The 22349-nt window shown below is 44.4% G+C and overlaps 1 protein-coding gene and 1 long non-coding RNA gene across 4 annotated transcripts; both read left to right on the top strand.

The window, feature by feature from the left end:
* Positions 1-11: 11 nt before the first annotated feature.
* LOC307204746 (acyl-CoA dehydrogenase family member 11-like) lies at positions 12-22343 on the top strand. 3 transcript variants are annotated; one of them, XM_079956639.1, is made up of 14 exons: positions 12-114; positions 8349-8581; positions 9104-9203; positions 10258-10375; positions 11208-11350; positions 11896-12045; positions 13990-14084; positions 14609-14708; positions 15499-15639; positions 16143-16235; positions 18033-18140; positions 19662-19833; positions 21244-21310; positions 22066-22343. In XM_079956639.1, the coding sequence occupies exons 1-14, from the start codon at positions 22-24 to the stop codon at positions 22190-22192; spliced, it is 1740 nt and encodes a 579-aa protein (XP_079812765.1). In that variant the 5' UTR covers positions 12-21; the 3' UTR covers positions 22193-22343. The 3 variants fall into 3 exon arrangements, with proteins under 3 accessions (XP_079812765.1, XP_079812764.1, XP_079812763.1); XM_079956637.1 differs by lacking the exon at positions 12-114 and adding an exon at positions 6416-6922; XM_079956638.1 differs by lacking the exons at positions 12-114; positions 18033-18140; positions 19662-19833; positions 21244-21310; positions 22066-22343 and adding exons at positions 6415-6922; positions 16464-16815.
* LOC307205156 lies at positions 6944-8342 on the top strand. Its single transcript, XR_013833922.1, has 3 exons — positions 6944-7743; positions 7968-8214; positions 8270-8342. It is a non-coding gene; the product is annotated as an uncharacterized lncRNA (long non-coding RNA).
* Positions 22344-22349: the final 6 nt, after the last annotated feature.

Below are 22349 nucleotides of genomic sequence, written 5' to 3' on the forward strand. Positions count from 1 at the left end.
TGAGGATATGGAAAGAAGTGTATGAGCCCAAGTCTGGATGCAATCCATGGCTGCAAGTCACAGTTGAACAGATCCCCAAGTTACTCTTTGTGCCTCTACCTTAATGATATACAGGTATGTTATGACCACTCAGCATAATCAACTTCTAGCTCATTATAACAAACCAAACCTGACCTGTACGGACAGTGGCATTGTGTCAAAAAGTTTGGAATGTGGCTCCTCCATCGGACACCTGCTTAGCTCCCAGTTACATTTCATGTACACTTGTCAAGAAACACACACAAAGATATGGCTAAATGATATAGGTTACAAAGCAGTGTGTGTGTGCACGCACCCCAACTAGTAAGTTCTGAAGGCTGTCTTTGCCCATATAACTGCTGCAAACCAGAGACCCCATTTAAACCCTAGGAACCTTTCCAATTTGCAAGCACTTAGGCTGCAACCCCAAAAGCTGTAGGTGGTTTCGGAAGAAAATCCATGGAATTAATTCGATGGAAAGCCAATTTATCCAGCCAGATGGGTGTTAGCTGCTCCTTTTTGTAAAAAAAAAAAAATTATTGAAATTTTACAAAATCAAAGATACAAAAATGCATAATAAAACAAGAAACAGAAGAAACTCTCAAACAAAAAAAACAAGACACAAAAAACAAGAAAAGTAGAAAAATAGAAAATAAAAAATTAAAACAACTCCATTTTTGATAATTTTGAGCTCATTAACTTGTTTCTTTGACTTCCTCACACCTCCCCTTTTTGTATTCCCATTAAAGTATTCAAATCAGCAAATCCTTATCCTCTTTCATTTATCTTAACTCTAAATCTTAACATATTGTAACCCTATAATTTCACCAAAATTTTTAATTCATTTTTGCATACTCTTTTTAACTTTTGTTGCTAGTACCACTTATTTTCAGTCTAACATCATTTTAACATTCATTAATTTTACAGTGTTTCTGCAAATAATCTTTAAATTTATTCTAATCTTCTTCCACCAGCTCTTCTCCCAGGTCTTGGATTCTGCCAGTCATTTCTGCTAATTCCATATAGTCCATCGCCTTCATCTGCCACTCTTCCAGGGTGGGTAGATCTTGTGTCTTCCAATACTTTGCAATAAGTATTCTTGCTGCCATTGTTGCATACATAAAGAAAGTTCTATCCTTCTTTGGCACCAATTGGCCGACCATGCCCAGGAGAAAGGCCTCTGGTTTCTTCAAGAAGGTATACCTAAATACCTTTTTCATTTCATTATAAATCATCTCCCAGAAAGCCTTAATCCTTGGGCACGTCCACCAAAGGTGAAAGAATGTACCTTCAGTCTCTTTACATTTCCAACATTTATTATCGGGCAAATGGTATATTTTTGCAAGCTTGACTGGTGTCATGTACCACCTATAGATCATTTTCATAATATTCTCTCTTAAGGCATTGCATGCCGTAAATTTCATACCGATGGTCCACAACTGTTCCCAGTCAGCAAACATGATATTATGACCAATATCTTGTGCCCATTTAATCATGGCTGATTTAACCGTTTCATCCTGAGTATTCCATTTTAACAGCAAGTTATACATTCTGGGTGTTAGCTGCTCCTAATGAACCACAAAGGAATCCAAGGAGTGGCAGCTCCAAGTAGCCTCAGCACACAGTCCAAAGATTACAGACCAAATGCTCATATCAAGTCTCACCCACTTGCAAAATGGTTTACACATATAAAAACCTGCTATAAGAACACGTGCAGAAACACAGTGCATGGCCTCCACTGAGAAACATCATTTCTTATTGTAGAAAATAAACTGGGTTTTTTGTTGTTGGTGGTGATGGTGGTTGGGGATTTTTTTTGGTGGTGGTGGGGAGATATGAGGCACATGCCTCTGATTTTAATATAAAATAAAGAGAGCCACAGAAATCAGACTGGGAAACACAATTTAACTATTGAGGAAATGGACATGGCACACACTGTCTCAAGATGGATCAAATCTCAAAATCGGCTCCTACTTGTTCTTTGGAAGCCTTCTCAGCTAAGAAGTCTTGACACAGCTAGAAGATGAAGAAATTGAATGGGACATTTCCAACATTCTCCAAAGCTCCTGTTCTAACAGACTTCAGCACAAAGCAGAGGACCTCTGTCTATGAGGTGATTTAAATATTTGCTCAAAGCAGAAAATGCAGTGTAAAAGGATGAGCACGGGCCAGGTGCTAAACTGGCAGAGTAAGCCCAGGAATATTTTTCTAAAAGAACGTGGGGGGGGCATGGATCCTATTGGTGCTGCTGCTTGACTGGAAACAAAACAAGTTAGTGAGAAAGTTTGAGACAAGCAAACCCACTAAAAAAGGCTGGGGTGCTTCATTGGTAAGGGAGGCCTTGTTGGCAGAGCTATTTATTTTAAATTGCATTGCTTTAATGTTTTGATGTTTGCAACTTTGGGCATTTTTGGGAGGAATTGCCAATATATAATTATAAAGAATTGTATAGTGCTCCAGGTTTGAGCCCCAGGTTGAGCAAAAAGATTCCTGCTTTGCAGGGGGTTGGACTAGATTACCATTGGGATCCCTTCCAACTCTACAGTTCTACAACTCTATGATTGGGGGACCATACAGCCGCTGGCACCCAGATCATTCAGTTCCTGACAGAAGTTAAATGAATGCTGTTCAAGAAAGATATTACACAAGCAAAATTTTTATGTTCACAGCAAGAACCTCTGGCCACTTGTGATAAAACACTCAGCCATGTCAGAAGTTCAGGTCTAATATTTTTTGCCACCACTCAAAACCTTAGGTATGAATGTGGGTGAGAACTCTTGAGAAATTCCTAAGGCAGGGGAGAGATGATGCTCTTCCCCACACTCCCTAAATTTTGTATCAAATCTGCATGCACACTTCATAGCGGCGCTTAATTTGTGTCAAACACTCAACCCCTTCAACACCATGGCTTAAACATGGGCAGTTGCCCACTTAGCCGTGAACTGTGACAGGGTCTTCTTGGTGGCGGCTCCCCATTAATGAAATAATAATAATAATAATAATAATAATAATAATAATTTTTATTTATACCCCGCCCTCCTCAGCCAAGGCCGCGCTCAGAGCAGCTTACAAGCAATAATAAAAACAACTTGAATGATTACAACTTAAAAACAAAATTAAATCCTGCAGGGCCCTGGTCTCATGAGGCAGAGCGTTCCACCAGACCGGAGCCAGAGTTGAAAAGGCCCTGGCTCTGGTTGAGGCTAATCTAACTTCCTTAGGGCCCGGGACCTCTAGGGTGTTGCTATTTATGGACCTTGAGGCTCTCCGTGGGGCATACTGGGAGAGGCGGCCCCGTAGGTATGAGGGTCCTAGGCCGTGAAGGGCTTTAAAGGTCAAAAGCAGCACCTTAAATCTGACCCTGTACTCCACCAGGAGCCAGTGCAGCTTGAAAAGCACTGGGGGAATATGCTCCCATGGCAGAGACCCCGTGAGGAGCCTCGCTGCAGCATTCTGCACCCATTGGAGTTTCTGGGACAGCTTCAAGGGCAGCCCCGCGTAGAGCAAATTACAGTAGTCAAGCCTGGAGGTGACTGTCGCATGGATCACAGTGGCCAGGTTGGGGCGGGAAAGGTAAGGGACCAACTGCTTGATGCGGCGAAGGTGAAAAAATGTCACCTTGGCTGTCGCTATAACTTGCGCCTCCATGGAAAGGGAGGTGTCAAGGATTACACCCAAACTCTTAACGGAAGGCAATGGCACTAATTGGGCCCCTGCAAGAGAAGGGAGTTGGTCCCTCATCCCCATGCCATCCCGACCCAGCCATAGGACCTCTGTCATTCATTCCCCCCCCCCAAATATAGTCCAGCCCCCCACAAAGTCTGAGGGACAGTGGCCTGGCCCCCTGCCGAAAAAGTCTGCTGACCCCTGAGGGTTATCTATTTTTAATAAATGTGTATATACTCATAACAATATCCAAGTGGTTTCCAACAATTATACATACACTGTATGTACCATCCAATAAATTAGTGGGTGTGACTCATTTAAATCAATAAAATCCCACGGGTTTACCCTGAGCAGGACTTAAATTGGACACAATCCCTGTTTAGCTGTGAGAGCAGGTGAATTTCTCCACAGAGGTTTTAAAACTGCTTTTGGAAGTTCTTTTTTTGTTTGTTTCTTTAGTCGTTAATTGTATTGTTTTATTACAGAAGTATTTGCCTCCCTGGGCTCATCTGCAATGAAGGGCGGGATTATAAATTTAAGAAATGAATACTAAGCGACCCCTGGAACGCGTGAAGGGCAGCTGAAGTGTCCCTGAGCAAGTGCAGAGCGCGTTTCCCTTGAGGATCAGATCAGAGGAGGGCTATTTTCAAACTGAGAAGAAACTGTAGCACCCTGCTTGTGGTTAACGCTTAGCTGGAATGAAATATTCAACGCAGCAATAGAGAAATTAAAATAGTAATTTATTTGTCAGACAAATAAATATGAGGCACAGTGGTATATGGTTACCAAGCTCTGGCCTGGCCTCTTGCCCTCCTTGCCCTATTGCCTTCCAAAACAGATAATTAATCTTGAATTTTTATCTTATGCATATGTCAAGGATTTTGAGTTCACATCAACATTGAGATCTCCTTCATTTGAAGGTTTCTAAACAAAAGGCCTGACAACCATATATCAGGAGTGCTCGATTGGCGTCTTCTGTCTGGCAAGGGGGGTCTGGTGGCTGATGGCTGATGGCCCCTGTGATCTCTTCCAACTATATGAAATAAGAATCTAGCATTTCTTAAATCCTTTGCATAATTATATTTAAGCTAATATATTTAATACATAAATAACCTTTTAAAAGGAAAAGAAATCTTAAAAGGATCTTAGTTTAAGAAAGAAACAGCTTTAGAAAAGATTTCCCAAAATGTTCTCTTTCTTTCTGCCAACTAGATGCTTTTTCACTGCTCTTGACCTTCTTAACCTTAGGAAGAAGATATGGCTCATTTTACTATTTATCCACCCTTAATTTGTAGGGTCAGTGTAACCTTGGCTGTCAGCCTGTAATTCCCTTTTTACGACTTTGAGAATTGTTTTCTGCTGTAAATCAGGGGGGCCCCTTGTCTAGGAGTAAAAATATCTTGCCAAGGTTTTTAGGCAACTGGTCTTCTAAGACTGGTCTTTTAAGATACAGGCCCTGATTAAACATATAAGCTTTAATAAAAATGCAGGCTTATGATTAGATGCCTCAAAACTGAGCCTCTCTAGCCCTCTTAGTAGGCTGTAGGCGATCTCGAAGTTGGGGCAAGCACTGGGGACATTTGTTTCCCTCTTTCCCTATATATCTGGGGGAGTTTTGCGACGGCAGAAGGGAAAGCCACAATTTCCCTGAGACGGAAATTCCCTGAGACGGAGCTTCCCTTCAGGTCGAATAGAATCCTGCCCGCTTCCCGCCTAATTTCAACGGTCCACTCCGACACTCCCCTCAGGTGGGCGCTGAATTTAGGCGGGAAACGGGCAGGATTCTATTTCACCTGGGGGGGGGGACCTCCGTCTGAGGGAAAACCTCTGGCCGTTTAGTTTCATATTAAAGCATTAATCCGGGTTCAGTGCCTCAAAGCATCTATCTCCAAAGGCTGGGCTGGGAGAGATTCGCTGCCTGAAAACCTGGAGAGCGATTGCTGCCAGGGTTTGTGGACGATACTGAGCTTGATGGATCAAGGGGCAGCTTCCTATTTTCTTGCAAATAAAGTTGGCTCGGGTCGAGGGAGGGAATGTGCTTTGCCAGTTCTGCTGCTTCCTCCTCCTCCTCCTCCAATCTTTCCCCGAAACCTTCAATAGGTGCCAGCCCTTTCCAAGGTCCCATTCAGGCTCGTCCTGCCGGCTACTTGCGCAAGGGAAAGGGGTCCTTTGTTTTGTTACAAGTCCCAGTTCCCGCCTCCAGCCTTCCTCTGCTTCTAAACTGGTTTATGCAGGAGACGTCGTAGTCCCTGTTTCGTATTCCGCCTTTACTGGAACCTCCTTTCCTGAACCTCTTTAGTCATGTGGTTAGTTTCATATTGAAGCATGAATCCGGGTTCAGTGGCTAAAAAGCACCTATCTCCAGGCAAGGGCGAGGAGAGACTCCCTGCCTGAAAACCTGGAGAGCGATGTCTGCCAGGGCTTGTTGACAATACAGTACCAATGGGCTGACTTAGTTGTAGAAGGCAGATTCCTATTTTCTTGCAAATGAAGTTGGCTCGGGTCGAGGGAGGGAGTCTGCTCCGCCAGCTCCGCTGTTTCCTTTTCCTCCTTTTGCCGAAGTTGGGGAAACCTTCAGATCGGTGCATTGCAAGGTGTACCTATGAAGTCTCCTTTCGGCGTTGCTCGCCGGCCTCATCCTGCCGGCTGCTTGCGCAAGGGAAAGAGACGCATTTTTCTTTTCTTTTTTTTATGCAAACCCCAGCCCTGCCTCTGGGGCAATTGGCCTCCTGGCCCGCAGATGGAGCTGTCTCTTTCTAAACTTGTTTCTGCACGCAGGATCGCCCCCGTTTCGGCTTCCGCCTTTACTGAACTTTTTAATCATGTTGTTGGAAGGGGGAGGTGGCTCAAGGTGAAACAAACGCGCCCGCTAGGTTCTTTCTTTGGCCGCTTTTGGTTTGCTTTTTGGCTTTTGGTTTGTTTGTTTATTTATTTTGGCAAGTTGGCCATGTGGACGCCTTGCAAGCCGAAGCTGTCAAACTGCGAAGTTTGGTTGCAAAGCTTAGGGCAAGCAGGGAATCAAAAGTGCAAACATTGGGGCAAGAGGCCAATCGCGTTTTCCAAAGGCTGGAATCAGCAAGTGGAGCCCATGGATCAAAAATGCTCCTCACAACACCCAAGGGAGCTTTTTGCCAGGAAAGAAATTGGGGTCTTTTGTCAAGAGCAGCCTAGGATTGGAAATCCATACCTGGAAGATGCTTTTCTTCAGGATTACTTGAAATCACAGCTACCAACTGAGGTCTGTATTTTATATATTATATTATATATATAGACACACAGATATATCTTTAATGCATGTGCATGCACACACACAATGTTCTGTGACATCTAGAGACTCCTAGAATTGTAGAATTAGATGGGACTCCAAGGGTAATCTCATCCAACCCCCTACAATGCAAGAATCTCAGCTCGTCTGCACAGACAATTTACATGGATTTGACTACTTCCTCTGATTTTTAAAAAAGCAAGACTGAGACTCTTAGGGCAGCACCCCATGCATCCAAATGTAGCAGCCTACACTGAATTCCAAAGCTGTCCTTGAACACCCTCCAATATTTCACAAATGGAAATATAGACAGGTTAATAGAATTCCTATTCCTATACCAAGGACCACTGCACAAGCCACCACTATCTTTTGCACTTTGCTAAAGGTTCTGTTCTCTCAGCTGTGTTAATTGGCCTTACATAGGAAGGTACCTTCCACTGAATCAAACCAATTGGCCTGTCTAGCTCAGTATTGTCTATATTTGACTGGCAACAGCTCTCCAGGGGTTTGGACAGGGAACTTTTCCCAGCCCTACCTGGAGCCACCATTGGGGATTGAACTAGGGACCTTTTGTCTGCAAAGCAGATGCTCTTCCCCTGAGTTACAGCAAAGTATTTTGCCCTCCACTGATTTAAAAGTCAGATGGGTGTTTGCTCTTTGCTTAAAAGTTATGCAAGAAGCCAGCAGTTTGCCCTGTTCCCAAGTAGCTGTCCACAGTTAAAAACAAACCTTGCTAGTTGAAGCAGGTGAAAAGTGAACTATGTATGGGTCATTATGTATGTGCAGTTATGTATGTGCGGTAGTGGCACCCACCCTGTGGAACACCCTCCCTTCTGATGTGAAGGAAATAAGTAGCTATCCTAGCTTCAAAAGACATCTGAAGGTAGCCCTGTTCAGGGAAGTTTTTAACATTTAATGCTGTATTGTTTTTAATACTTGATTGGGAGCCACCCAGAGTGGCTGGGGAAACTCAGCCAGATGGGCAGGGTATAAATAATAAATTATTATTATTATTAAGCAGTAATTTTTTTAAGTGCAAGACAGTCTCCCAAGCCATGTCTGGGAGGAAAATCCAAAAGTTCAGGCAGCGGGGTTGATTCTTTATAACATAAGCGCATTTCAAATAGCAGCAGTACATAATACTCAGTTTAAAAGGATCAGTACAAGAGACAGGTGAGGTCAAACAGGGAGCCCAATACTTTGTTTTATGTTCTGCTTGCTGTGTTGTTTTGTTTTGTTTTGTTTTTATTTAATTTTATTTACCAGTAATTTTATTTAATTTTATTATTTAATTTTATTTTACTTTTTATTTATACATAGATACATACATACATACATACATACATACATACATACCTGTACATACTTGTCCATCTGCCCACATTCTTTTACTTTGCAGGTGTTTGCTGACGTACGTTTGGACCTTGAACAGTTTGGGGCTCGAGTGAAGGATGAAATTGATCTCCTGGGACGCGAGTGTGAGTTAAACCCTCCACAACTTAAGCAGTTTGATGCCTGGGGGCGGCGTGTGGATGAAATTATCACCTGCCCAGCCTGGAAGAGGATGAAGGAGATCTCGGCTGAGGAGGGGCTGATTGCTGAGGCTTATGAGAGGAGATACTCTAACTGGAGGTACAAATTTAGTTGACACCTTCAGACTCAGTTGGCCACACTTCAGGGTGGCGAACATGTCCATATACCTCCAGTGCCATTCAAAATGAAATGTCCCTACAGTGGGGATAGTGACACTTTTCTAGACGAAAGCACTCCCACAGTAGAACTCCCACAGCATGTAATGATTGGCCACCGATTTGGATGGCTTTAAAAGTCAGCAAGGCAAATTCATGTAAGGCTACTATCAATGGCTAGTAGCTATGATGGCTATGTTCTGCCTCCGCTGTTGAAGGCAGTAAGCCTCTGAACCCCATTTGCTGGGAATTGGAAGTGGGAAGACTGTTGTTGTACTCATGTTCTGCTTGTGAGCTTCTCATTGAGGCATCTGGTTGGCCACTGTGAGAACAGAGTGCTGAACCTGATAGGCCTTTAGCCAAGCTCTTCTTGTGTAGCTATAATCCAGCTGAGATCTCTCTATAGGAAATATATTTTCCCCTTGGCATTTCTAAATTCAGCAAGGCTTTGTTTCTCCTTCCACAGCCGCGTTCATCAGATTGCCAAACTGTACCTTTTTGCAACTTCTTCTGGTCTTTTTTCATGTCCTCTGGCCATGACTGATGGAGCAGCAAAAGTAATAGAGGTGAGATCACAAGTCAGTGCTCAGCAGGTAGATCACTATATTGCATTGCTCTGAATTGGACTAAGTTGGAGGTTCATTTCTGGAATGCTGCTACCAAAGTAAAACGCCCTACCCATAAGTTCCCCTTATCAAAAAACAAAACCCCTATCCACAACACTATTATTTAGAAACTTTGGAGAGCTGCTAGACTAATACTGAGGTAGGCTAATGGTCTGACTCTATATAAGACATATTCCTCAGTTCCCCAAGGCCTTCCCTAATAAGGCCAGATTGGGAGTTAGCAAAACTGGTGCATACGTGGCATCCTGGCTCTGCTTAGATCCAAAGTGATGCATATCAGCCAGCTCTGCTGAAAAACCTTTTGATCATTATCTCAGAGGCAGATCTTTGGCAGCACAACTGGTTCCACCACACTGGGCTCTGAGCCTACAGGGCACCATAGTGAACAGAGAAGAATGGAAGGCAAAGGCCAGGGATGGGGCTCCAAATTTTGGCATTGCACAGGGCGCCACTGAAATTTAAAAGATCAAAGTCTAACCCTAACTATCTGGAGTTGTTGTGTAAGACCTCTGTGGGAAAGGTCCCTTGCCTGACTTTGCAGCCCACCCAGCCCTAGCCAGACTATCATGGACTGGTTGGATGCAGAGGAGTGGTGGGAGGCACCAGCAAGGGAACCACCAGGCAGAGAAGGCTCAGAGCCAGGGCATTTGTGGTAGGACAATGATGCAGGGTCAGAGGAAAGTGATGAAAGCTGAATAAGCAACTAAAAGTGAGCAGGAAGAGGCTGTGGCGGAGGGCAGCCAAGTCTCAGAGGTGTCAGAGGAATGGGGCCAGGAAACAGAAATGAGGGAGGCTGCTGAAGAATTCAGGGAGTCTCCCCCTCCGGCTGAGACCAGCTCTCCTCCCACCTGGTCTCCCAAAGCATGCAGTGGAATAAAGAGGGAGGAGCAACAAATGACAGGACAAAGGAGCTTTGGGCTGCTGTGGAAGGAACCAGGAGAGGAAATCCTGTTTGTTTTTCTTTCTCCCGTCTGTTTCCTGCAACTCCCAACAGTCCTTGGGTATCCCCAAAGCCCTCAAAGAAGTTTTTATCCACTTGACATCACGTGACCCTGCCAAATTCTGGACTTCTGGCCAATGGATGACTGAACGCAGAGGGGGCTCTGATGTTGGTAAGTGTACCCCAAAGTGGGAAGTCTGACACAGAGTGCAATACAAAATGCCTTAAGAAATGAGTAGTGGTGCAGCTAGATAATGTTATATACCATCAACCTAATGGTCGGTTGAGGCATGGGGAGAGGTCAATTAGATGGCCATGTGTATAACATCTGTTGAGAAATGCACAAATAACATTTATCCTACCACCCCAACACCTCTTCCATTCCATGCTTTTAACAGCTTCCACATTTCTAATGGAAAAGAAAAACGAACAAATGAAAAACAGTTTTATATGAATAAAATAGGATAGTTTCTAATGCTTTCTCATGTGATTCTGTTAAACTTGAACTCAGATCTATCCGCAGGCTTCTGGGGAAACCCAGCCAGATGGGCGGGGTATAAATAATAAATTATTATTATTATGTCACATAGGCCAGGCCCATAGTAATCACCAGGGCAACATTGCTGGTGGGAAGGTAATATATAACCAATCCTGTGGATTGCAAACATTGTAGCTGCTTAAGTTTTCCTATTGCTTAAGTTTCACCTTAGGAACATAGGAAGCTGCCTTATACAGAGTCAGTATTATCTACACAGACTGGCAGCTTTTGTCCAGGGTTTGGGGCAGGGGTTTTTGCCAGCCCTACCTAGAAACGTTGGGGTTTGATCCTGGGAACTTCTGCATATGAAGCAGGTGCCATGACCTTTTCCCAAAGTTACTGAGGTGCCAGCTTCTTTTTTCACTACACTGCTGAATGATAATGTTGCTTTTTCTTCAGCTTGAAGCCAGTGCTGGTTATTTGTGAAGGTCAGCAGCAGCTAAGACTCGGTGTTCTTTTCTTGCAGCTGGTGGCACAGAGACAGTAGCCCTGGAACTCCCTGATGGCAGCTACAGTCTCCATGGCTTGAAATGGTTTACTTCGGCCACCGATTCAGATATAACTTTGACACTGGCAAGGAGCATGACTGCTGATGGACAAATACAGCAGGTCAGATTCCTAACTGGGGAAACTGAAAGACCAGCTCACAAGCAGTAATCAGTAATGTGGAAGTGGGGTGAGAAACAGGGTCCTTCACTGGCCATTTTGACAGGTGTTGGGGCCACTTACCTGCCACTCACCTGACATCACATGATCCATTGGGCCTTGCTGTGTTAATCAGCTGATCAGCGCTTATAGCAGGACCCACTTTGGGCAGGAATCAGCTGCACTGAGAACTCTGTAGCACAGCCAATCCCTGCATGGCTTGTATCATCACCAAACAGCTGATCAGCACTGACAGAAAACCTCGTTTACCAAGAAACTGTCTTTACCTGCCACATCCTCATTTCACATACGATGTCAGGTGAGGATCAGGTGGGCTTGGTTTGCAGAAAACAGCTTCACAGGCCAAAGAGAACCCTTGCCTGGCCTAATTTGGTCCATAGACTGGAGGTTTCCCATTGCTGCACTAATGTGTTGCACAATGTATTCATTCTAGCTCCATTCTCCTTGTTACCAGTCAGTATTTCTCACCTTTGCATTCTCGGCTGCAGGGCTCCCAAGGTCTGTCTCTGTTCTACCTGAAGATGCGCGATGAGGAAGGGAAGCTGAATGGGATTGAGATACAACGGCTGAAAGACAAGCTGGGCACAAGGCAACTGCCGACCGCAGAGCTCCTCCTAAAAGGAGCCAAGTCACTCAAGGTGAGCAAAAAGAAAAAGGTGTGGAGGAAAACTTCTTCCAAAGCTCAGTTTCTACTTCCCTGGTATGAGACAAATGAAAGCAAGGTTCTCTGGAGCAGGGCAGCTCTCTGTGGATTTTGCCCATGCATGGAGCTGCCATGCAAGTGCAGAAGCAGACATCTAACAGCCAAAGCAGCATGGATGAGAATTTCCGCCTCCTTGGGAAGACCAAGTTACTAGCAAAAAAGAAACAGCATCAAACTGTTGAACAATGCCTTCTGGAGTACTATGGTACTCAGAGGAAGACTAAGAGCAGGCCAATGCACTCTGTGGCCTCTACCTTACAGTCTCCTCACAGATGGGGAACCTCAGACCTGGAGGCCAAATGCGGTGCTCCAGGTCTCTCTATCTGGGCTTTAAAACTCCTCAGGCCATTTCCAAAAAGACATAATAAATAATGAGTATAAAACCTTGTCAAAAATGTATAAGATATTGCTGGAATGGTATACGAAAGATGAAGAGGTTAAGTCGGTAATGATACAGTGGGCAAAGGATTTTGGGTACAATATTCAATTTGAAGACTGGGAAAAATTGTGGAAAGAGCATATAAAATTTACGGCATGTACATCACTGAAAGAGAATGTGATGAAAATGTTTTACAGATGGTATATGACACCTGTAAAACTAGCAAAGATGTATAAGGTTGATAACAAATGTTGGAAATGCAAAGATAAAGAAGGGACATTCTTTCATCAGTGGTGGGAATGTAAGAAAGTGAAAAGCTTTTGGGAAATGATATATAATGAGCTGAAAAAAATGTTAAGATATACTTTTGTGAAAAAACCCGAAGCTTTTCTTCTAGGTATTGTAGGAAAGGACATAGGAAAAAAGGACTGCAAGCTTTTCCAATATGCTGTAACGGCAGCCAGAATCCTGTTGGCCCAGAAGTGGAAACAAGAGGAGATACCGACGATAGAAGAATGGAGATCAAAAGTGATAGACTATGCAGAATTGGATAAATTAACTGGGAAAATCAGATATACTAAAGACCAAAAGTTCATCGAGGACTGGGGAAAATTTGTGGATTATCTGAAAAATATATGTGGTGTAAACATAACGCTAGTGGGATTTAAAGAGGCACTGTAAATAAAAATAAGTATTGTTTATTAGAAAAAATGGGAGTAAGGAGGAATAATGGCAATACGAAAGAAAGGAATGTGTATTAAAGGTATAAATATGGATGATTGTCAGAGACGCTGAAGGAAGTCAAAAACAGTCACAATTTGCTGTATGCGGGATTAAATGAATAATTGGATGGAAATTTATAAAATGCAAATAAAAACATTATAATAATAATAAAAAATAAAACTCCTCAGGCCACACATCCTACTGGCCCTACTTTATACCCCAAGGGTTGTTTTTTTCTGGCCAGGGTGGAATGTGTCCTTGAACTCCAATAATAGCCTTTGTCTGGATGGAGAATAAAGAGGTGTGTGTGTTGAAAGTAGATTATTGTCCATGATCACTTTTGCCTTTGGTCCCATCCACCACTGGCATCCTCGAAAATTTGTTCCTTAGCCTTCATGCCCTTTCTGCTTCTGTTATGCAGATCCTTACCAAAGAATTGCATCAATCGTTTGTTAGCATGTTTCAGGTTTGTTTTGCTTACTGAGCTGCCCCCTCACCCCATTCCTGTTGTTTTTACCCTATGAGCTGCTCTTCCCTTCCTAATGGCTAGATATGTGTCTATGCAACTGTGCTGTGTGTACGTATTTCTTGACTGAAGAATTTGTGCAGAGTTGCCACTGCTCTGCTTAGGAGTTGCGGGCAGGCGGAAAGGGTATTATAGGCTTTTATGCCCCAGGGAGAACATGAGAGAAAGCAAAGAGATTCCCTTTTTACTAAATTGCAATCCAGACCATGCTAATTAACCTTATTCTGGCTTTTTCTGCTTCATGCTTCCAGATCTCTGCAGAGGGCCGGGGTGTGGCTTCCATTGTAAACATGATGACCATCACTAGGATCCACAATGTCATTTGTGCAGTTGCATGCATGAGAAGGTAATTCATGTCCTCTTCCCTAAAACCTACTGGGCCCTTGGGCTTAATTATGGCTTTTTGAATCATGCTGCTGACTGAATAAGCATCAAAGTAAGATGAAGTTGGCTGTGAAAATGCTGTTAAGAAACTCCCGGTTTCCAAACTGTGGTATTAAACTACAGTTCCCAGGATTCCTTTGGGAGAATCCTGTACTTGCAGTGTATGGTGCAGATGGTAACTTCCATGTTACTATCTCTCAAATAAAAGCACTGCTTGTGAGCTACAATTAGTTACCTCAATCAGAGGTCTACACAGAGGAAGAATGAGGAACCTGAGACACTCCAGATGTTGTTAGACTACAGCTCCCATAATTTCTGACCATTGGCCACGCTGGCTGGGGCTGGTGCAAGTTGTAGTCCAGCAACATCTGGAAGGCCACAGGTTAGTCACTCCTCTCAACAGCTGTGGCCTTTGCGACCTTGGGGCATATCTTCTCACATGTGACCTTTGCAGTTAATTGGCTAAAAATTGCCTTCCATCTCCAGAGTGATCACCCTGGCAAGGGATTATGCCACCAAGAGGGAAGCCTTTGGAAAACCCCTGAAGGCTCACCCTTTGCACATGCAGACTTTGGCTCGAATGGAGGTGAGCATTCGGAGGTGCTGGTTTTGTTTGACCTTGACCCTTGAGGTCTTCCCCTGCCACCTACGAAGCACATGAGACTCCCCTCCACATTCACGTTCCTCTTGGTCGTGAGGTGAAGGTGGTTTCTTCTTTCTCCCTTGAAAAGCCCATAGAGCCAAAGTTGGAAGAGTGAGGTTCTTTCTCACAGCCTCTTTCAGCTCCATGTGCTTTTCAGACCTCAGATAAATTCTGTTGGATCCAGCAGCTCCCTTAGAAAAGCAAAATGCCTGTAGTTTTTCTCTGTCTCAAGGTGGGGTGGGAGCTTACCAGTGGGAGTGCAAAAAGAAGTGACCAGAGGTGGTGGCAATGGCTCTTCAGGATTTCAGGCAGGGAACCTGGATATATCAGGCACTGAACCAGGATTTCAGGCAGCCCTGCCTGGATATGTCTGGCATCAAGCTTGGGACCTAATGCATGCTAGGCAAACGCTCTACCACTAAGCTAAAATCCTTAAGACATAGGAAGCTGCCTTAAACTGAGTAAGACAACATTTTCCATCTAGTTCATTACTGTCTACATTATCTAGCACTGGCTTTCCAGTGTTTCAGGCAGAGAACACTTCCAGCCCTACCTGGATATTCCAGAGATTGATCCTGGGACTTTCTGTATGCCAAGCAGGTGTTCTGCCACTCAGCTACCGCCCTTGCCCAATATGACATCCTTGTTTCTCCAGCCTGCCTTTACTTGTTGTAAGAACACTATGTGCTCCTCCACCCTGCCCCAATGATCCCATGCTGTCTTGCTCCTGCAGGTTCAAGCTCGAGGAGCATTCCTGCTGATGATGGAGATAGGGAAATTGCTTGGACTGGAAGAAACGAAGAAGGACACTGAACAAGACCAGCACATGCTTAGGCTGCTGACGCCTGTTGCCAAACTTTACACTGGGAAACAAGTAGTGTTTCAAGGCCTAGAATTTGGTTTCATGGTTTAGTTACATATTGGGCTCTGAAGCAAAAAGGGAGGATTCAGATGCTAATTGTGGGGGAGAAGAGGAAAGGAAAGGAAAGAACAAAACTTGGTAATTGTTTAATGGCCAAGTGGTTGTGAAATAGTAACACCCTGCCAGGGTAAGCATATTCAAGAAATTGAACTATTATAAACATATTGGAAGGATAGCTACTCCGATGTTTTCCTGGATGGGCTTCTGCCCTAGGGTGCTCCCTTAGCCTTGATCCTCTTTTTCAACAAGCCTTTCCCATCCCCAGATTCTAGACAGTGCAAAGTGGGATAGTGCAAATGTGCCGCATTTGACCACCCCACACCCCAGTCTGCTGACAGGTCTATAATGCGCTTTAGGTGTATATGAAGTTGTCAGAGATGGGCAGAGACCAGGGACAGATCTCTGGGTGTTCAAGGTTAATGGGAATGTGCACATACCACATGTCTTTGTTGCAGGCTGTTGCGGTTACCTCAGAAGGGCTGGAGTGTTTTGGAGGGCAGGGCTACATGGAAGATACAGGCCTGGCAGGAATTTTACGGGATGTCCAGGTATTAAGCCACACACCCACACCATGCAAAAAAGGCATTTTTCTTAGCTTCTCCTTCTTTCAGCAGCCTATATCCTATAGCAGTGCTGTTGAGGTAGAGCAGGGGATAAAAGCTGGCTTCAGAATCTTGGTGGTGGCTCCATTATTTGGAGTCTCCAGGAGCTTAGACATTGCTTGTCACAGTGGTCTAAGCTCACAATAGAATTAGTTCTTTTCACTCTTCTTTCAGGTAAAAGTTCTGCAGTTCAAAAATGTACTCTCTGCATCTGTTTCTCCAGGATTAAGAATGCACCAGCTGCTGATACAGAATTTCTTAGAAAGAGCAGCTTCAAACTGTGTCCCTACAGCTTGTAACTGGATTTACGCGCCAAATACCAGGGACTTCAATTTAACGGCAGGTGTTAATCATGAGTTAGATACAATCCCTTAGTGCCAATGTTATTTCTTCAAAGATGAATATTTATAGTAAGCCGATATAAGTCTCCTGAGATGCCCCAACCCTCTTGTCTGCTGTAACAAATGGACACAGCTGGCAGATTGTGAAAGGTGGACCAGTTCTCAGCTACAAAGAGCATTATCAAGGAATAGTTATGCAAACACAAACAGGCTATATTTGGGAGGGGCATTCAAAAATATTAGTTGGAGGGCAGTGTCCACCCTGCCCTAGATCAAGCAACACCCCCAAAATGTTTGTTTACAAATTAGATATAGGCCAGGTTAAGATCAGACCACAAGATACACTGCAGACGCATGAAATGAAGTCCTGACAATACCTTCTCTAATGCAAAGCACATCCGGGAGACTGCATTTCATCAGAGAAGGGCTGGGGGCACGTGTCACCATTCCACTCTCACTTGTTAACAGCGGTCTTCTGTTCTTTTTTGGTGGCTGGGGGCGAGTGTGCACTGGGCGGGGGCCAGACATGCAGGGCCCAGAGAACCCAACAGGCCAGGTTTCCCTCACTGCCAACACTGCTAAGTGTACGTACATGGGGCATGGAGGGTTCACGGAGCCTGTGTGCTAGTTCATCCCTGGCCACCAGAATCAAGCGGGGCTACGCCCCTGCCCACCCATGCAGGGAGAAGCCTGGCTGACCGACATGGCCCTTGGCTGGCAAATCCCCATCCCACCCTGACACTGGGCCAGGCAGACATTCAGCAAGGGGGCTGGGGACACAGCTGTCAGGCCAAGCCAGGCTCCAGGGCTGAGAGACCCCCAGCAGCAGGCAGGTGGGACAGGAATCCCTGTGTGGCTCACACCCCCTAAAAATCATGCGCCTGCTGCTCTCCCCCCCCCCCGCCCCGCCCCGCCCCATGTTATTCCCCTGCTTGTTAACATAATCTGGATGGGAACATCACAGATGTAGAAAGCAGCTGTCGGGAAAGAGCTCAGCATCCTCTGCTACCCATTTTCCAACTCAAAACTGTGCTGACCAGTGTATTTTGTGACCAGAAAGGGCAATTTATTTTTTCAGCTTTCTACGTTTATTTTCTTCAGTCTTTGCCAGCTTGGTGCCCTCCAGTTGTTCTGGACTACAATTCTTAGCAGTCCCAGCCAGCACAGCCATAGAATGCTAGAGCTGGTGGGAGTTGTAGTCCAAAACATCTGGAGGGTGACAGATTGGCAGAGATTGATATATTGCAGAGATTTCAGGAGCGATATTTCATCTGGAGTGACATGCAGTTCTTACTCTTCTATCCATTACTAGTCTAACATCTCAACTTTCCCGCAACGTCTTAGATTTTGGCTTCCCTTGTCATTTTGTTTGCTGTCCCACTTTTCTCTGACTCCCTGACAGGTGTTAACTATCTGGGAAGGAACAACCAATATCCTCTCTCTGGATGTTCTGCGCTCCCTAGTCAAGAGCCAAGGAAAAGTGCTGGATGCATTTTTCTCTACTGCCCAGGTGAGCATTCCTCAACAAGGACACATTACAGTTAATATCACTGCTACAAATGTAATCCTAAACTATACCTACCTTCCAACCTGGTGCCTTCCTAATGGTTTTGACTGCAATTCCCAACAGCCATGGCCAACAGATTTGTGCTGATGGAATGTGTGTGTGTGATTTTGTTAAATTTATATTCTATCCTTCCACCCAAAGGAGCCCAGGGCAGCAAGCAATAAAACAATCAAACATCTTAAAAACCATTCCAGTACAGATGCAGACTGGGAAATATATCCACTTAAAAGGCTTATTGAAAGAGGAAGGTCTTCAGCAGGTACCAGAAAGGCAACAGAGGTGGCACATAATGTTCAAAGGGAGCAGATTCCAAAGGGCAGGTGCCAGAACCCTAAAGGCCATATTGTTACAATGTGTGGAATGAACCTCCTGCTAAGATGGCATCTGCAGAAGGCCCTCACCTCCAGAGCATAATCATTGACTGGGTATATAGGGGGTGAGATGAACGTTCAGGTACCGTGGTCCAAAGGTCTATAGGGTTTTATACACCAAAGCCACTACACTGAACATAGCCTAGTTTGTGTAGGGCACCATGCTGGGGAAGGCTGCATTAAGCCACTGTTAAGATTGCAGAAGGTGGAAAGGAGTGCATAAGCCACATCCATTCCTGTGCCCTCAGCTGTGATGAAGAGATTGCAGCAGCTTGTCTGTGCTGCACCCTAGAGTGGTTTTCAAAGAGACAAAGCCCAAATATCATGAATATAAAGACGAATGGTTGTTTTCTAGAGTTTGTGAATAGACGTGTGTATTAGGGGCCAAAGTATTTAAGAAATCACTGTACTTTTTAACCATCATGCTGGCTGGGGCTAACAGGAGTTACAGAGGGCAACAGGTTGAGGAGAAGGCCACTATTAAGAGGTAACAAAAACATCTCGCATAGATGGATTGATTCTTAGCCATGCTGTAAAATGGAAGGTTATACCAGCTGCACTTATACACTGCAGCCGACACACTAAAATGTCATGAAACACAGTTTGGAAAGCTCTGACTCAAGGTTTAACGTATTTGATCCCGGCTGTATTTTTGTATTTCATTCCATCTAACATAATGTGTGTTTATTCTATGACAAGGGAGGGGGACATGACCCTCCAGATGTGATTGGGAAGCTGCAACATGGGATTTGGAGTCTCCATCAGCTAGCTGGCATGGGCACGATTCAGGAATGATAGGTGTAGTCTAAAAATAGCTGGCGGACTACAGACTCCCCCCTCCCCATTGCACTATGTGATAACGCTTATGCATGTGATAAAGTGGACTCAAGTTCTTAACAGTTTATGTCATACTGACAACGGTAAATCCTTTAAGGTACCCCAAGCCTCTTTCTTGTTCAGATCAACATAGTTGTCCAGAAAAAATGTAAACTTTGGTTCACATTTGCTAACAGCTCAAAAGATGGTTTAGATTGGACAGTAGTACTGGCTGTTTTGAGAAACACTGATTACCATATGATTGATTTCCTTGCAGGCCAGGTTGAAGGTGGCGTTTAGCATCTCTGAACTGGAAATTTCTGTGCAAATAGTACAAAATGCTCTCCACAAACTCAAACAGTTCACTCAGAAAATAAGCTTAAAGGGCGAACCCGGGATGCAGCTGTCTGCAAGAGACTTTGCCTATGCTCTGGCACGGATCTATGGAGGTAATGAAAAATGCTGTTAAATAATCACTTTGCCAGCTTACTACAGAATGATGTAGAATTCAGTGCAGTAGCCTGAAGCTTATGATCACCAGGCATTTCTGGGTGATCTTCCAACCCAACTCTGCACTGCGAGTCTATGACCAATGTTTAAAAAGTGGCATTTTTTTGACTAGATGCACCGCCAAGTAGCAAGTGACTCATCTCAGGCAGGAGTAAAATGTCTTAATGTAAAAGATGCAATAAATTTTCTTTGGGATAGGGAGAAGACATCCATAATTGAAAAACGGCTGTTTCTAATACCGTGACAATCAAACGAGGATTTTTGACAGGCACAAAATGTTTTCTAGTTCCCAATACAAAGGAGAGTCTGGCTCCCTCAGTACAACTAACATCATATGGCACATAGCAGTACACAAGAGGGCAGCACCAAATCAGTGGACATCAAAAAGATTTAAGTTACCAGCACAGAAGTGAATTTATTGGAAAGCCAGCACATCAAGCTGGAATAGTTTATTTTCATTGAGGCAATTGTTCCTAAGAACATGTCTCGGAATTCTTCAGAAGGTGATGGATGCACAATCTCCTGTCTGTGTGAACTGCTGTAGTTTTAAGCAAGCAGGCTGCCAGTGCGCAGTGTAATTTCAGAGAAACCAATGGCCAGGTCACCTTTCCTTGTTGCTCCCAATCACTGCCATTATCTGTTCCACCACCTGTGACTACCCGATCTATTGACTACTTCCTCAGGCATACACCCATCTGGAAACGTTATCTTCATTACCTTCTAGTTTAAATCCCATTTTTCAGCTTTTGCCTCTGGAATTAAGTTTGGCAAAGACAAAACAGCCGGCAGGGGTGGGAAAAAGATGGCACTAGATCTTTGGACTGCTGTTACTTTAGTGGCATAAGGTGTATTCGGGGGTGGGGGGATATTCACAGACTAGTCTGTATGCCACAAAGGCCCACCATGGGCCAGAATGACTCACGTATGACTGGCAGATCTCTGGCACAGGCATGGGGAACTTTTTTCAGTTAGAGGGTTGCATACCCTTACAGGGAAACCTTTCAGGGACCACAGACCTGTGATGAGTAAGGCCAAAACCCAAAATGGTGGAGAAATAAATGTAAATTTTACCTTTTGCAATAGAGTAGCTTCTATGCAGCCCTGTCCTCCAGCAAGCAGCATTATCAGAGCTCAAGGGAATATTCCAGCCAGCCTGAACATGCAAATAGGATATGACAGAAGAGTGGTGAGGGGTGGGTTTAGAGAGAGTCTTAAGGGCCCAGTTAAGAGGTGCTTGAGGGCCATATTTGACCCCTGAACCTGAGGTTTCCCCTCCCTGCTGTAGCAGAATAATGTTACTTGGACGATAGCTCAGTAATATTAACCACCTATATATTTGCTTTACATAGGAGTTCTCCTGCTGGAATATGCTGCCAGGCCGAATGCATCAGCCACAGACATCTATACTGCTCAGAGGTATTGAATAAGCTTAGTCCATCCTCCAAAGCAATTTCTAAGATGGCACAGACATATTCATATTTTTAACTGCTTAAGAAAGGGGGGCAGTCCTGGAATGCTGAAAGTCAGTGCAGCTGTCAAGGCTGAAGAGAAGCAGTTTAGATCGGACAACCTCTCATACGGTTCTGGGGAGCCAGGCTGTATGCATGTAGGGAAGCGAGAGAGGGACATAATGAGAGGACAGAGCTGTGTGATATTGGTGGGAGGCGGTCAACTCTCACATAAGCATTTCAGAGTGGTCAGTCAAATCTATCCAGTAGGCTGCCCTGTGCTATTTGGTTTTCTAAAGGGACCACACGTGCTTTGTGATAATTAGGCTCTGCCACATAGGTGATAATTAGGCTCTGCCACATAGGTGGCAGAGCAGATGGTCTCAAATCTCTTCACTAAATATAAATATTAAATGTTGATGCTTATGGCGAAGAGATAGTATATAGTTTCCAACATACCTCAGGGCAGTTTCTTGCAAACCTTTAGCCAGGCGGGAAATCTATGGCCCGCCCTAAGTTGTTGAACTAGAACTCCCATCAGCCTTGATGATTGGCCACGCTGACTGAGGCTGATGGGAGATGTAGCTCAGCAACACCTGGAGGGCCAAGGGTTCAGCACCTCTGCTTAATGCAGTAGGAGAATCATTGATGGGTTTAAAGTTTAAAACCAGATTTCCAGTTTAAATCAGTTGTACACAAAGGGCTTTGCTGCAACTCTTACAGATGGTGTCACCAAGACATGTGCCCAGTGGACAGTGAAGACAAAGCTGGGTCTTATAGCACTGGAGCAGCTTCTCTGGATACTTCCTTGGTTTATGACAAACACCCAGTTCTGAAAGGAAGACTGTAAGAAGGAAGGCAGAAGAGATGCCATGCACTATCCTGGAATAAAGAAGTTAGTGGGGAGAGAAACAGTTCTGATACAATAAAAAACGTATTGCTTATTCTGAAGTAAGCTGGCAAAGACTGCAGTAAATAAAAGTAGAAAGTTGAGAAACAAACAGCCT

Source organism: Podarcis cretensis (assembly GCF_951804945.1).
Source record: "Podarcis cretensis genome assembly, chromosome: 16".
NCBI lineage: Eukaryota > Metazoa > Chordata > Lepidosauria > Squamata > Lacertidae > Podarcis > Podarcis cretensis.

What these genes read in the sequence shown, in the direction of transcription:
- LOC307204746 (XM_079956637.1), top strand. Translation starts at nt 6,425, where the DNA reads ATGGAGCTGTCTCTTTCTAAACTTGTTTCTGCACGCAGGATCGCCCCC. An exon ending in AAGGAGCCAAGTCACTCAAG is followed by an intron (nt 12,046 to 13,989) that starts GTGAGCAAAAAG and finishes TCATGCTTCCAG; the next exon opens with ATCTCTGCAGAGGGCCGGGG. An exon ending in GACATCTATACTGCTCAGAG is followed by an intron (nt 21,311 to 22,065) that starts GTATTGAATAAG and finishes CAACTCTTACAG; the next exon opens with ATGGTGTCACCAAGACATGT.